The 17,036-nt window shown below is 45.8% G+C and overlaps 1 protein-coding gene across 1 annotated transcript in view; it reads right to left on the minus strand.

Moving 5' to 3' along the window:
- Nucleotides 1-207: 207 nt before the first annotated feature.
- Nucleotides 208-17,036, minus strand: part of LOC124553884 (serine/threonine-protein phosphatase 6 regulatory ankyrin repeat subunit C-like) — a 60,442-nt gene continuing 43,613 nt past the window's right edge. Inside the window, exon 6 of the mRNA XM_047127888.1 lies at nucleotides 208-870. Within this exon, the coding sequence (XP_046983844.1) occupies nucleotides 384-870 (487 nt within the window). The 3' untranslated portion in view covers nucleotides 208-383. The remainder of the gene's footprint in view (nucleotides 871-17,036) is intronic.

Genomic DNA, 17,036 nt, shown 5'->3' on the forward strand with positions numbered 1-17,036 from the left:
TTACTTAAAGTCATACTTAACGGACACTCACTGGCAGTGTTTGCAAATTGTGCAGTTGGCTGAATAAATAAATTGTTGTTGATTAAATTGAAGATTTATTGTTACTGTAGCCAGCAACGTACCGCAACAGTACAGCGCCTTACTGCCACACTGGCTGTGGTGTTATGTGTAATAGCATATTTTTACCAATTACTTTACAATAATGAATTTAGTTAAAAACATGTTTATTATTAATGATATACGTTTCGATTATTGTTGAGTTTTCATGGAAGGAAACTCGCTTCTTGCTACACACATTAGTGTATATGAATCTCACATTGTCGCTACTGTTGTGATTTTACTAGAGCAGTGTTCTATTTACTTCAGAGGTGTGTATTGTAGTGCTAGTGTCGTGTTATCCTGTCTATCCAGTGTTGGTGGTTGAACTGCCTGGCGCGGTCCACTGGGGTTTTCCCCTTGTGATTCCTGGCTCCGCTGTCAGCCCCTGCATCGAGTAGTGCAGTCGCCTCCTCTGTGCGGCCATGCTCAGCCGCGAAGTGCAGCGGCGTGTCCCCGTCCACGTTCCTGGCATTGGGGTCTGCAGAGGCCGCCGCCAGCAGCCGCACCACGGCCGGCCGGCCGCCCCATGCAGCCCAGTGCAGCGGCGTGTTCTGGACCCAGTTCCCGGCGCCCACCTCCGCGCCAGCCCCCACCAGACAGCTCGCCGCTTCCACGTGACCCTCCCAGGCTGCCCAGTGCAGTGCAGTGTTCTTGTTCCCATCCGTCGCACCCACATCAGCCCCAGCTGCCAGCAGCATTTGCAGCTCTTGCACTGTCCCATCGTTAGCTGCCTTGATCAGCCTCTTGCCTTTCTCCGCTGCAGAGAGGGCCCTACACAAAACACAGAAACTCTCATACTTTCCTTCAGACACACACTTCTGATGAAGAAGCGTATCGGAGTGGTACAACTGTAACCAATTCTAAAACTCATCTCTCTGACAACTGATAAATCTCCCATCTGTAATACAGAACACTGAGAAAGTTGTTTTATATTAACGTACAGATGCACATTTACGTCATTCTCTCAAATTCTTCATGCACTCTCCACAAAAAATTCCTACACTCCAACTCTCAAGATACAAAGTTATCACATTTTGTCACTTTAATTCGTGATCGTTAGTTTTTTGACCTTAGAATTCAGTCATTATAGAAGTTGTTGCCTTCCACTTCGTTCAGCCATTACTACGTCTCTGTGTGCAGCAGTCCTCTCTGACACTTGAAAATGTGACACTTAATGCTAATGACGTCTCCTGCTATTTAAAGAGAAGTTTCTGTTATTACAGGAGCAAAAGTAAACCCAATTATCAACAAGTTTCTTGACACAAACTCGTCAAACAGAGAAAGCTACTATTAACCAGGAAACCATTTAGTAGTGACGTTTAGGGTACAGCAATGATACCAAACTGGACTCCTCTACCCCTACACACAATCACACTCATTGACAGATGCACATACACACAAGAACTAACACAAACAAACAAACACACACACACACACACACACACACACACACACACAGAAACATACACATAGAGAAAGAGAGAGAGAGATAGAGAGAGAGAGAGAGAGAGAGAGAGAGAGAGAGGGAGACAAAGAGAGAGAGAGATAGAGAGAAAGAGAAACTTTCGTCTTATATTCCTCTGGCCGTGATGCGCCTTAAGGCGACAGCGAGATCATGAGAGTAAATTAAAGTTTAATGTACTTGTCTCGATATGACAACCGTTGGAAAGTAAATCTTGTTTCCTGGAAAGTGCTGCAGTATGTAATTTAGATGCGACAATCTCGCTAGGATGGGTCTAAACGAAAATACCTACATGCTGATACAACACACTGTGCGACATGTGTTCAGGAGAAGAATTTAGTAACATTTTCTGAAACTAAAGTCAATTAAGAAGTAATGGTAAATGACGTATTAAATTAATGAATCCAATATCCGCTGATCGATAAAATATATAATTCCTTTTTCTAGAAATATTTTGGGCAGACAGATTTGCAAATGTTGCTGATTCTATTGAAAATCATACAGCTGACATACTCAAAACTCATTTTATAGTGATAACTGCATGAGATAATAATGGTTCTTTTCTATATAGATAGAAACAGACGTGAATCCTCAATGACTGTACAGGAACCAACAGCTCTGAAGCCCTTTTGACTCCCACAGTGTTTCACTTGGTGTGGTCCCGGTGAAGGCAGTGTATTTATGTTTGCCTTGCACACATGTTTGAGTGTGTGTGTCTTTTGTGCGTGTGTGTTTTGTGTGTGTGTGTGTAGTCTGGTGAAGGTGTTCCCACGGTGTGACACTGAATGTTTGAAGTAGTGCTACTTATTTTTTAAATGCACAGATCACTGACAGACGTCAAAGTCACATCTCCAGATTCAAAAAACTCCTACAGATGAGAGCCAGTCTCTGAGCTGTTTGGGCAATTTAATACGGAGCTGTGGAAGCTGCTTCACAAACAGGCGTTAAACTATCATTACTGGTACTTTAATGGTAATCATTTATAACCTGACCAGAATCAGTGACAATTTAAGACACTTGATCTACTACGGTTTCTCATTACGACTGAATATTTTATGGAATCCCCACTTTAATTACAGCTTGCTGCCTCATCAGTACACCCAGTGCATGATACCCTCTCCTCCAATCCAACAGATTTTCTGGGTGGACAAGATGCTGCAAGTCTATATTCTGTTAGATCAGTCGTATGTGGGCTTCTGGGCCACAAAGTTTATCGCTGTTAAAAAATGATCCGCTAATCTGTACTCTAAATCTGCTGCTGAAGCAGCCACACACAACTTATACAGAGCGATGAGTCTTTGCCTTTCATATGTGTGGTTATTGGGGCTGGTAGTGGTACCACCCAGCATGGGCGTGCCTCAGCTGTGAACCGATGATAGCCACCTTCTGTACACGAGTGATCTCTGATGGGGTGTGGTGTAGCAGGCAATTTATTGAGTGGTGTTTCTAGCACTGATGTACAATGGATATGGTGGAGACCTGCAAACCATGCCCAAAATTGCATGCATGAAAATGAAAACTACACGCCATAAGCTTTCCTAGCATTTTCTCCCATATTTTTGACAAATATTACATACATATAAACTTTGTTAGTAATAATGAGTCACTCCCAATTCTTTCAGTATTTAGCAGCAGTCCTTCCACTGCCCAAAAAATTTCCTAACAGAACACAGCCAGTGGTGTGTCTCTATCTATGTAATGACAGCATCTTCAAGACTGCCTTTAGTGTCACAATGCTACAGTACATGCAGATGTAGGATCTCAAACCATGGGACTGACTGTGCTCCCATAAATCAAAAGTTAGCTCTCTGCATATGGATTACTGTACATAGAATACTAACAGGAAATGGGGTAACTTATGATTCACTCTGAAATGTAAGAATGACTTTATAAAATATTTGTTATACTTAACGGACTTTTAGCCGAATGATTCTCAAAACAGTGTTTTTCATTTATAATTTTGGCGCACAATTTTTCCTCTCTAGTGATGAAAAATAATGTTTCACCTCATGAAAGTAGCAGGAACACAAATCTACTATAAAAATGTAATTCACTTATAATAAGATGTTTTGAGAGCCCCCCGGCCAGGGTGGCCGAGCGGTTCTAGGCGCTACAGACTGGAACCGCGCGACCGCTACGTTCCTGCCATGGGCATGGATATGTGTGATGTCCTTAGGTTAGATCGGTCTAAGTAGTTCTAAGTTCTAGGGAACTGATGACCTTAGAAGTTAAGTCCCATAGTGCTCAGAGCCACTTGAACCATTTGAGAGACAGTATGTGCCATAAGCAATAATTGAAGTGAAATTAATCTAATGCACTAAGAAAGAAGAAGCCAATCACACTGAAAACAATGAACATGCACTGAAGTGAAATGATACCCTGGAAAACCACTCAGAAAAGTTGAATTTGCAAAGTAATGTAATGAACATTAGTGACAGTTTAAATTTTGTTTCACATCACGACCGCAAGTTAGATTTCCTGCTTAGCATGAACAAGGACTTTAACAGATTTTTTAATCTTTCACTTTGAGAGACAGTTAATAGGATTTCTTTTCTTTAAAATAGTGATTTAGTGCATTGGTGATCAGTATATTTCGGTTTAGGAATGCACTTGAATTCCGTGTGTTTGTAAGTTGCTCTGTTGGTGAACATGTTTTTTCCATCATGCAGCTCCATTCATCGTTTGTCTACTATTCAGAATTGCAGGCAAAGTAAACTTGGAGGGATAGGAAACTGTATAATTTATCCGTTATGGTAACATTATCACAAATTACCTCCTACCTGCTGGCTCTGAGTTTTGTGGTCAGCAAGGGATTATTTAGAGTATTCCCTGAAAAAAAACTGTGTCCAACTAATACTCGGAAACAGAATCTAGCTTGTGATTTATTAGATCTACATTGATCGAAGTGTATCTGCTAGATGCTTCATATGGAATGAGAATGCATTTGGACATAGCAGTAATTTCTTCTCTTTCGTGACGTTCAGTTCTGTGGCTTGAGATCCAATATCTGCATGTCCTGTAGCATTGTGACACTAAAGATGTTCTTGAAGGAGCTGTCATTACACATGAAGGATTACACCACTGCCTGTGTTCTGTTTGGAAATGTTGTGAACAGTGTAAATACTACTGCTAAATGCTTTTACCAATGGTATAAGTTTTCATGAAAGTTACCACTTGTATCATATAAGTAATTTTTGTGTCACAGCCGTCTAGCCTTTGAAGCACTGACATACGGTTATGTTCCTAACTAACTCAAACCATATTGTAAATTGTGGGAAAATACATAAGATCCTCAAGCATTTATGGATATGATATTTAGGCTAGTTTTATGAGCTGGAACTGTTTCGTAGTCAATTACTGGTCTCGCTGATCAAACGTGTGCAGTTTTCTGCAAATTTTAGTTCCTGTTGAACTGCAAACTTATTTATAAGCATTTTCCTTACATATCTTCTTCATCTTGGAAACCTGAAGTCCTTGTCATATTACGAGATGTGATTTAAAATCAGAAGCATGTGATGTTGCTGGCAGCAGCCATCCCATACTAATCTGCGTATAGTGGTGTCATAAGATGCTGACTAACGATGACTGTGGATGCCTCGTTAATTATAACACTGTATATCATGTTAGTCACTCATCCGTTAAATCGCATTTTGCTCACAGTCATATTAAAAATTGTTTTTTACTCAGTCATATGCATTGTCAAACCCAACTATCATTCTCGCTGGATGTGATTTACAAGCTGAGGTCTGATATAAAATATATCTGTACATTCTGGCAATAGATCTGACATGTTCCTAGCTATAGTACTACGAAAACTGCATTGAGTTCGATTCTTTATGAGAGCAGTTTTAATTGGTTGGTTGGTGTGGTGAGTAAAGGGATCAAACTACGCTGTCGTCTGTCCATTACCCAACATTCAAACAGCTCTCAGGTTAAAAACATTACCAAAACGATTTCGGGAAAGTAAAAGGTGAAAGACTGACTCGAAACCACACTGAAGAAGAAAACAAAAAAGGCTAACAAAAGTGGAAAACGTAAACTAAAAGAAAAAACAGTGGATGGTATCAGAACAATGCAGCAGATGGCCAGGACTGGGTGATCACAACAGGAATAAAGGATGAGCGAGCCACTCTGCAACACACTAAAACCTCCAGCCTTAAAGACAAGGCTAGACGAACTTGGACAGGGAAAATACGAACACCAAGGCTAAAAAACAGCAAAGAAAGAGTGAGGAAGAGTTAAAATAAAGATAGAAAAAGCCAGATGCTCACCATTAGATTGTGTGATAAAAATTACCCTCACAAATAAAACGTAAAACGATGTCAACTGTTAAGACTGACTCCCAACACCGTTAACAGTGTGATGGGAAGGTTAAAAGTCCACTGCAGAGCAACTAAACTAGGGCAGTCCAGTGAGATGAGGACGACAGTCAAGTGGGACCTACAGCAACACTGAGGTACGTCCTAGCGACGGAGGAGGTGTCTATGTGTCTGCCAGGTGCGGCTGATGTGGGGTTAGCAAAGGACAACAGACTCCCTGCGAGTGGCTTGCATGGATGATTATCACAGATTTGTATTCTCCTTGACAACACATAGTTTATTTGGTGTACTGACCGTGTGTCATTAAGCATCCCAGATCCTGAAAACTTTACAGCATAAGACCAACTGGAGATCAGTCTCCAGTGCGAAGATTTCCAGAGTTGGTTTACTGGTAGCATGTTTGGTCAGCCAGCCAGCAAGTTCACTGCCCAGGATCCCAGCATGTCCTGGGGTCCTAATGTAGGTCACCGAATGTCCGCTGTCGCCGAGGGCACAAAGAGACTGCTGGATAGTTAACAGCAAAGGGTGGTGAGGGAAGCACTGATAGAGAGCTTGTACGCTACTTAAAGAGTCACTAGAGATGACGAAGGACTCACCTGTGCAGGAATGGATATGCTGAAGAGTGCGAGAGATAGCTACCAACTGTGCAGTGAAAACACTGACGCAGTCCAGCTAGGAGCTCTGTTCAGCATCTCCAACGTGAGCATAAGTGAAGCCGACAAGAGCCATTGAGCCATCTGTGTAGACTGTTTCTGAGTCCTGAAACTCACCAACAATAGAGAAAAACTGCCAGTGGAGGCCACAGGTAGAACTGAGCCTTTTGGGCTTTGCGATAGGTCCAGACGAACCAGTGGCTGTGGTATGGACCACAAAGTGAACACATAGAAAAGTGATTTTTCTGACGTTTCGCCAGCACGAGTGGCTGGCATTGTCAAAGCTTCACCCTCCATTGCCGGTGGTGAACTGGAGCCGAGCTCGCGGCCGCAGACTATATGTACATGGCGCGCCAACGTCCCAGGGCTTCTCCGCGGTCATTTCCGGTGCGATTCTCCTCTTGCTACCTGCGACGGTCGTTCGCTGCAGTACGGGCAGCCAGGATCTGTTTACCTTAAGGCTTTCCTCTTTCTTGTTGAAACTATCAGCGTGTTTTTGTATTTCTACAGCTTCTCTAAACAAGCGCGTGTGGTTGTGCTTCTCTACAGCCAGAACTTGCGTGTCGGCGAATTTTATTACGTGGTCGGTTTCATTCAGTGCATGCTCTGCCATGGTCGATTTCTCCACCTGCCCCAACCTGCAATGTCGCTTATGCTCTTTGATCCTGGTGTTAATTGATCGTCCAGTCATTCCGACATAAACTTTTCCGCATGTGCATGGTATAAGGTATATTCCCGACATTGCAAGTGGGTCTCTTTTCTCCTTCGCCGATCTAAGACACTCTTTGATCTTCCTTGTCGGTTTGAAAATCGTCTTTACGCCGTGTTTGCGCAATATACGGCCGATTCTGTCCGTCACTCTGGGAATGTATGGCAGAAAGGCCGTGCCCGACATTTCTTTTTCTGGTTCCTTACTTCGCCGAGTGTTTGGCTCTGTTACACTGCTAATGTAATTTGTGGAGTACCCATTGCTCCGCAGAGCAGTTTCCAGGTGTTGCATTTCTCGTTTGAGGTGTTGAGGTTCACATATTCGTCCTGTTCTCGTTACGAGCGTACTAATCATGCCTCTTCTCTGGCTCGGGTGGTGGTTTGACAGATTGAACAGGTATCGGTCCGTGTGTGTCGGTTTCCGATACACGCTGTGTCCCAGGTTTTCGCCGTCCCTTGTGACCAGCACATCTAGAAATGGCAGTTTCTTGTCCTTTTCTACTTCCATGGTAAATGTTATGTTGGCATGGAGGCTGTTCAAGTGTCTTAGGAATTCACCGAGTGGTTTCCACACCACGAAAGTATCATCGACGTACCTGTACCACACCTTAGGTTTGCAAGTCGCCGAGTCCAGTGCCTGTGCTTCGAATTGTTCCATGAAGAAGTTGGCCACCACTGGACTGAGAGGACTACCCATGGCGACACCTTCCAGCTGTTCGTAGAAATCGCCATTCCACGTGAAATAGCTCGTGGTGAGACATGCATGGAAGAGCTTTTTGATGTCTTGCGGGAACATGGAACCGATGTGATCCAGAGCGTCACTGAGTGGCACTTTCGTAAATAACGAAACAACATCAAAACTGACCAGGATGTCGTTTGGCGCAAGTTTCAGTTTCTTCAGCTTCTCAATGAAATGTCCTGAGTCCTTAATGTATGTGTCGGTCTTCCCCACGTGTGGCTGGAGCAGAGAGGCCAAGTGTTTCGCCAGTTTATACGTTGGTGAGCCAGGAGCGCTAACGATCGGTCTCAGTGGAACGTTGTTCTTATGGATCTTGGGTAATCCATACAGCCGAGGCGGTAGGGCTTCTGTGTTGCGCAGGTTTCTCTGTATGTCCGCCGGCAGAGAAGACGCCTTGATTAATCGATTCGTATTCCGAGTGATACGCTGCGTTGGATCTGCGCTTAGTTTTCGGTACGTCGTCGGATCTAATAGATCTCGGATCTTTTGCTCATAATTTTCGGTCTTCATTACGACGGTCGCATTCCCCTTATCGGCAGGCAGTACCAATATACTGTTATTGGCGTTGAGATTCTTAATGGCTTGTACCTCTTCTTTCTTCATGTTGCAAGCTGGTGGTTTTGCTCGGCGCAGTATCCTGGCTGTTACAGTGCGTATTTCCTCTGCCCTTTCACAAGGAAGGGTCCGAATGGCTGCTTCGGTGTTGGCAATCATGTCCTCCATAAGTATAGTTCTCGGGATGATAGCGAAATTCCCTCCTTTTCGAAGAACAGACAATTCCACTTCGGTCAATTGTCGTTCAGTGAGGTTGACCACTGTGTGTGACATGTCGGGAATCGCCTTGTCGGTCTGCTTCCGGCATCTTTCAAACTTTTTCTTTTGCCGCTCGCTGCAGCGCTCGAGTTCGTTCTGCATGCTCCTGTGAGTGATGCTGTCGATCTTGTCCCAGTCGTCTCGATGCATTCTGCTACTTAGTTGATAGAAAATGTTCAGAAGTTCCCGATCCGTTCTTGCCAAGTCTCTCCGTGTTGTATGTATTCGCTCACGAAGAAAAGCTCGTTCCATTCTGTCGTAGATACGATGTGCTTGGGCGGTGGTGAATAGGCGCTTGCATCTCAAGAACTTCGGTGTAGCACATTCATCTCGGCACCGTGACAGAAAGGCGAGAGAGGACACCAGTCGCGCTTTCTTCTTCCGTCGTTGGTCAAGGCGTCGGTACAATCTGCAAATCTCCTCCCCGTAGAGGCATAATACAAAATTGTTAAGGCTTTGGTGGCCACTTGTTGACAAACTGCCTATTGGCTTCTGTCTCGGGTTCTTCGGCCGACGTTCATCTAATGATTTTTCTGACGTTTCACCAGCACGAGTGGTTGGCATTGTCAAAGCTTCACCCTCCATTGCCGGTGGTGAACTGGGGCCGAGCTTGCGGCCGCAGACTATATGTACCTGGCGCGCCAACGTCCGAGGGCTTCTCCGCGGTCATTTCCGGTGCGGTTCTCCTCTTGCTACCTGCGACGGTCGTTCGCTGCAGTATGGGCAGCCAGGATCCGTTTACCTTAACGCTTTCCTCTTTCTTGTTGAAACTATTAGCGTGCTTTTGTATTTCTACAGCTACTCTGAACAAGCGCGTGTGATGGTGCTTCTCTACAGCCATAACTTGCGTGTCGGAGAATTTTATTACGTGGTCGGTCTCATTCAGTGGATGCTCTGCCACGGCCGATTTCTCCACCTGCCCCAACCTGCAATGTCGCTTATGCTCTTTGATCCTGGTGTTAATTGATCGTCCAGTCATTCCGACATAAACTTTTCCGCATGTGCGTGGAATACGGTATATTCCCGACATTGCAAGTGGGTCTCTTTTGTCCTTCGCCGATCTAAGACACTCTTTGAACTTCCTTGTCGGTTTGAAAATCGTCTTTACGCCGTGTTTACATATAGTCTGCGGCCGCGAGCTCGCCTCCAGTTCACCACCGGCAATGGAGGGTGAAGCTTTGACAATGCCAGCCACTCGTGTTGGCGAAACTCCAGAAAAATCATTAGATGAACGTCGGCCGAAGAACCCGAGATAGAAGCCAATAGGCAGTTTGTCAACAAGTGGCCACGAAAGCCTTAACAATTTTGTACATAGAAAAGTGATAGAAGGAAAGTGTCGAGATCAGTAAGAAGCAAACACAAATTGCAATTGGCATCCCCAATGTGCGCTGCTGTTGTCAGGGATGGTTCAAATGGCTCTGAGCACTATGGGACTCAACATCTAGGTCATAAGTCCCCTAGAACTTAGAACTACTTAAACCTAACTAACCTAAGGACATCACACACATCCATGCCCGAGGCAGGATTCGAACCTGCGACCGTAGCAGTCCCGCGGTTCCGGACTGCAGCGCCAGAACCGCTAGACCACCGCGGCCGGCTTGTCAGGGATGGTTAGCCATATTGGGGAAAGGAGATCATAATTTGAATGGTAAGGCGAATAATGAATATGGGAAGTATAATTTGCAAGCAACTACTGTCACCTAATTCGCAATGGAGGAACACCAGCCTTTACAAGGACGCTGGTTTGGGAAGCTCCTGTCGCACAGTGGTGTATAGAGTCCAGCAGCTGGAATGCTGAGGGCAAAGCAGAACCACACACCAGGCATCCATAGGAAAGAAGGGACTGCAAAGTGCTTTGCACAGCTGCAGCAGTGTAGGGCGATCAGCACCCCATTCGTTGTGGTGCAGACACTGAATAACAGTAACATGTTGCCAGCACATTTCCTTAAGCTGACAAAGATGGGGAAGCCAAGTTAAGCAAGTATCAAAGACCAGTCCCAAAAAGCAGAACGTCTCCACTACATTAAGTAGTTGGTCATCAAGGTAAAGTACCAGATGGAGATGGCAGTACAACAAAAACAGAAGGGCATGACAAGTCTTGGCAGCTGAACACTGAAACCTGTGAGTGAGGATCCACTGCTGCACCTTTTGTATAACTTCCAGCAGTCGACGTTCAGCCACACCAACAGAAGAGGAGCAAAGGGAAATACAAAAATCATCAGCATATAGGTGGGGAGATATTGAGGACCATTAACGATGATTAAAAAGATCGGAACGCTCAGGACAGAGCCGTGTGGGACCCCATTCACTTGGATGTGAGGAGGACAGTGTGAGGCACCAGCTCGAGCTCTGAAATGCGTAGCGACAAAAAGTTCCGTATAAAAATCGGGAGCGGGCCCCAAAGACACCACTCATGCAGAGTAGAGAGGATGTGGTGTCGCCAAGTGATATTGTAGGCTTTCGTCAGACCAAAAAAGGTGGAAATGAGGTGCTGACGCCGGGAAAAGACCATTCAGATCGCAGTCTCCGGGTAGAGTAAGTTGTCAGTGGTAGAGCGAACTCGCCAAAAACCGCCCTGGGAGGGAGCCAGAAGACGCTGAGACTTGAGGAGCCAACGCAACGGCCAGCTCACCAAACATTCAAGCAGCTTGCCCAGAAAGTTGGTGAGGCTGATAGGATGATAATAGTCCAAATCTAGCAAGTTCTTACCAGGCTTTAGCACTGGGATGATCATACTCTCCTGGCACTGCGATGGGGAGTCGCCATCAGTTGATGATGACAAGGATGTGGCACTGATAATCCACTGACAGACGTTTAAGCTTTTGGGAATTGATGTGGTCTGCCCCAGGGGTTGAGTCAGGAGACTTGGCAAGGGCACTGAGCAATTCCCACTCACTGAAGGGAGCACCATATGTCTCGGATTGGTGTGGAGCGCGAGATAGGAATTGTCGTTTCACCACTGTTTAATTCTCAGATGCTGAGGTGCGAAGATAATGATCCACGAGACAGTCTCCAATTATGTGTGGATCGGCATATACAGCTCCATCTCGAAATTCCATGTATACCTGCACGAGTCTCATATCCGTAAAGGCATCTGAACTTGGTCCAGACCTGGGAAGGAGAGGTTCTTGTGCCAATGGTGGAGTTGTATCGTCCCCAATACTACCATCATTCAATGAGCTGACATACCTGGACACGATGCTGTTTGAAGGCAATGACGTGCTCTAGAAATCCATGGTGCTTATGATGTTTAAGGGCCCACCTAGTCTCTAATGGCCACAGCGATTTTGAGTGACCACCAAGGCACTGACTTCCACTGGGGCAACCTGAGGAACTAGAGATTCAAGATTCAGCTTGGGCAACAATGGTAGTAATGGTGGTCCTATAAAAAGGAGATTCTACAGTTGTAGTGCACTTGAAAGCATCCCATTCAGCCTTGGTAAGAGCCCATATGGGCAAGTGTCCAGGCGATGCTGGGGTAGGGACAGAAAGAGTGGAGAGTGGTCACTACCACACAATTCGTCGTGAGATCTCCAGTGGATATAAAGGAGCAGACCAGGACTGCAAACCAAGGGATCAACGGCTCAGTATGTGTCATATGCCACACTAAAGTGAATGGGGGCACCTGTAATGAGGAGGCAAAAACTGAGGTGAGTTAGTAGATAATTGAAAACCTTACCACAGCAGCAATCTTGGTTCCACCCCAAACAAAGTTAGGGGCATTAAAATCACCCAGAAGTAGGAAAAGTGGGGGTGGGGGTGGGACTTGAGAAATTAGGGCAGCTAATACATGGTGCAAAACTTCATCGTCTGGAGGGACGTATATATTGCTGATGGTAATTTCCTGCATTGTCCTCACAGCTCCTAAAAGTGTTTCAAAGGGCATAGGTTCGCTACAGACATAGATAGATGCAGACTCCACCTTGCAGTCTGTCACAGTCAGTACATTTTTTGTAGTACCCATGTCAGGCAGAAAGGGCTGGGGTCGACATCACAGGAAACCACGTTTCCTGAAAAGCAATGCAAAACGCAAATGTAATGCTCAAAAGTTGTCATAATTCAGCGAGGTGGGACAAAAAACCACCGCAGTTCCACTGGAGCAATAGGTAGTCAGTCATTTGTGAATGCATGAAGGGATCAAGGAGACAGTTTATGCCTCAGTGTCACCATGAGTGCTGGTATCCAGGACTGTTGCATCTGAAGCGTCAGCAAGATCTAGGACCTTGAGGGATTCTACGATCTCCACCTCGTCCTCAGACCTGGAACTGCTAGGGACTGGTGGTGTTGGAACCACTGGTGAGCCATAGTAAAGTTAGCTTTGAAAAGCACGCCACAGCACGTAGCGTGAAGCAGTCGCCCTCCTTTCTCTGACGTTGGTGCTGTTGTCGCAATTGAAGGCTTCGGTGTCTCCCTCTAGAGGGAAAGGGGAAAAGCGGGCTGTTCGCGTGGGTTTATGATTTGGCTGTATGGGCTCTTGTGGAGAGTTTGCAGTTGCGGCATGAAGAAGCGACTTCTCTGCCGGTGCCAGAGGGACAGCGCGCAGACCGCGGCATCAGCGTAAGCGACGCGAACAGCGGCTCCATGGCATGCGGCATTAACTGCTCGTCGCGAAAGGAGTCTTCCTGAGCGTGGGTCTGCGAGGGGCCTAATTTGCAGTTCGGCCGTATGCTGTCGACCGGCGAGGAGGTTCTGAAAATCGGCGCGCCTTCCTGCGTCCGTTGAAATGCCTGGCAGCGGGCCGCTCGGCAGAGGTGTTGCGTTGGTTCAGCCTGGGAGTCGTAACGCACCAGAAGTTGAGTATTGATTGTTACAGATTTTCTGAAGTTTAATTGAATTCAATGTACTTATTCACGTTAATTATATGAACCGTATATTTTGGGGGTTTCCCGCCATTCATTCTCGTCTGCCCACCTGCGGGAAGGTGGTAATATTAGAAAGGGAGGTCCGTTTGTCCCCTTTTGAGGACCGAAGGGGGGCGAGTCAGAGTAAATCTGTGGTTCGGATTGCTTCTTTCCTCTCCCAGCTTACCTACGGGTTTGGTTCAAATGGCTCTGAGCACTATGAGACTTAACATCTGAGGTCATCAGGCCCCTAGAACATATAACTACTTAAACCTAACTAACCTAAGGACATCACACATCCATGCCCGAGGCAGGATTCAAACCTGCGACTGTAGCAGTCGCGCGGTTCTGGACTGAAGCGGCTAGAACCGCTCGGCCACCGCGGCCGGCCACCTACGGGTTTATTCGACTGTTAGCCTCTGCTATGTCTGTAAAAATCTAAGGCACCAATGGTTGTACTGTTTAAAATGCAAGGCACTAAGAGTGATCCATTCTCTCGCCTACCATAACTGGTATTACTAGACTCACATGTAAAAGGTACTCCAAGAAAGAAGAAAAAATTCCTTTTTCCTCGTAGTAAGAACTAGTCAATTGCATAAGGAATTCCTGCTCATCTGGAAGCTCTAACTTACGTAAATTTGTGTTTATGTATATATGGCTATAATCAAGCAAGGTTGTTAATGTATGCCGTAGTGGATTATTTTATATTGTTTATAGCCAGCAAGAACTGTTGTGTGTTTTTTCTATTCAGTACCTTTTAAAGCTTTTACTCAACGTGCTTACGTGTTTTATACAGTTAGTTGGTTATGAGTGTGTTTTCTTACCATGCAAAAGTTTGCCATTTCATTACGGGTAGAAATAGTTGCCTTGAAAGGAGAATGTTGTAACGGTTTGCAAGTCTCAACATGTGGTGCTGGAATTGCTGTGGGAAAACATATGCCCAAATTACCAGCAGTTCAAGCACCATATAGGGGGTAGGACGTATGGTTTTACATCACATCGATATACCATCACCTTGATTTTTTGGGAAATGAACCAACCTCAAAGGGCAAGATGTAGGCACCAGTAGCAACCCTATTGTTTTTCAGTCCCGTATAGATATGCCGAATGAAGTGAACACCCCACTGTTCTAAATTGGTGTGGTGCTTGTCGTCAGATTGCAAGAGAAGGTCCTGGTGGAAAATAATCCCCTCGACCATGTTGTGGGGGACCATGTTGATGGGGGATGACAGGAAGAGGAATATGACTGAGCAGGTCACAGGCGAGCAACGCCCAGGGCTGGGCTCAGGATACTGTCTAATTTAGGACTGCCGCATTTCTCATTTTCGATAATACAGCCACTTCGTCAAACTCGTCCTCCAGGTTCTTGATAAAGAAAATAGAGGCTTTATAGCCAGAAAGCAGTGCTCATCTATTCTGCTGCAGACTAAATAACTTGGCGAACAATGTTCTCTCTTTTCCATACTCCTTTCTTCCTCTCATGGTGTAACTACGGAGGAGAACAATTCAGGATCATATCTGTCAACATTATAGTTTACCCTGCCCTTCTTAGAGATTGCTGGCGCCAGTCACCAACAAGAGATGACTTGGTGCACTTTATTGTAGGTCGTGCGCCCTGACGCCACGCACTCTGATCAGAGGGTCTCTCCACAGGCGCCACCCAGCCACAGCAAAGGCCACCTGGCACGATGGCTGTGACCAGGAGTCCTGATTCCCCAAGAAGATGGGCATGTACTGCTTGGCAAATGTGGGGAGTTTGCAGCTCAGACATCAGCAGTGCGATCCCTGCGTTGTTAGGGGGCAAGGACCAAGAGGGTACCTGACAGCTGCCCAAGATGGATGGCTACCACGCTGGATAGTAGATGCAGAGAAATCCTCTATGGTGAGGGGGATGAAAGAGGACAGTGGGGACATGTTGTGTAATTCCTTACTATGCCTGCTGTTGCGTTCCGTCCTCGGCCACTAACTGTTCTGTTGGCACCTACTTTGCTTTGCTTGTAGTGTGCAATGTGTAATGCCAAAGAATCAGATTCAATGTAACTGTCACCCTTATTTAGCCTTCCTGTGCATAATTCTGATTAAATTTATGTGTGTGTTATCTCTACATTTACACAACACCGTGCTCTCGAAAATTATGGACTACTGCTTTGTATTCGTGGAGGTGACGTCTGATAGCGAGCTAGATGTTTTCCATCAGGTTCACACGCTGCAAATTATGTGGACGAGACAAGAGGTGTTCAGTATCATTCTCCTCCAGTCACTGTACCACAATCCTGTCTTCGTGACAGGGTCATAGTCGTTGAGGAAGACATAAAGCATGAAAATGTACAGGTTATCCGCATTAGTGTACAGGTAATCCTCAGCTGTCATGGTGGCATCGGTGACAGATGTCATGTAAGCCCAGGTGATAGCACCCACCACATACTCCGGCTCTCACTGTGCAGCATATATGGACCTGTGCATCTTTTGGGTAACTGTCCACCTGGACTATGGCATGACTGGACATGGCCATCAGCATAATGTAACCAAAAGAACATGATTCATCCTACTAGAACATACGTTTCCAGTGATCCACTGTCCAGTCTCGATGAGCCTGCTGCCACTACAGTGGTAGTGACGGTTCTGGCATAACCACGAGCGCCAGAACGAAGAAAAAGAACGCAAGACCAGAGAAGGCAGTGAAACGACATGGGCCAATGGTGCACTGATTAGGGACGCATCATACCTGCAAGAAGTGTATATAAGCGCCGCTCCTGACAGCCTCGCCTGGACATTTGTGGACAGAATTAGCATGGCATAGCAGAGAGTGCTACGAGAGCTGATAGTTGTGATCCACAAATTTTGTGACAGACTTGCCTGAACACTGCATGTTACACAAGATCCTGATTTATATTGCATGTCCCTCATCGTTTGCGACACCTTTGTACATTAAAATTATGCGTTGTCAATCTGCTTTAACGAAGTGAAACTATTAAAGTTATTAACTTGAATTGTTATATAGAATTCCGAGAAGGCAGCAACCTATACGAGGCGAGTGGGCAAGACCCAACAGTGGGCGACAAGGATGGGATGGTCCATCGACTTGGCGCTTGCATGTATCTTTTTTAAGTTCCAGATGCTTTGCAGTGCCGCCATCAAAATCAACTTCGCCACTGTCCTGTACACAACGATTTTTGAGTGTCTCTTCCCCCTGATTCACGGGTCCAGATAGCAAAGTGGCCACAGCACATCAAGACACTGCAGGACGACCCCATTGAGGTGGAGCCTTCGCCTCCTCCGTCCCCTCTCGTCCCACCTATAGAGCTGGATCCGCCCACAACACAGCAGTCGCCGCCTTCTACATGTTCTACACCAGGAGGTGGACGCATACTCTTATGGTCGTTTTCTGGGGGGCAATTTTTG

Source organism: Schistocerca americana, chromosome 11 (genome assembly GCF_021461395.2).
Source record: "Schistocerca americana isolate TAMUIC-IGC-003095 chromosome 11, iqSchAmer2.1, whole genome shotgun sequence".
Classification (NCBI taxonomy): domain Eukaryota; kingdom Metazoa; phylum Arthropoda; class Insecta; order Orthoptera; family Acrididae; genus Schistocerca; species Schistocerca americana.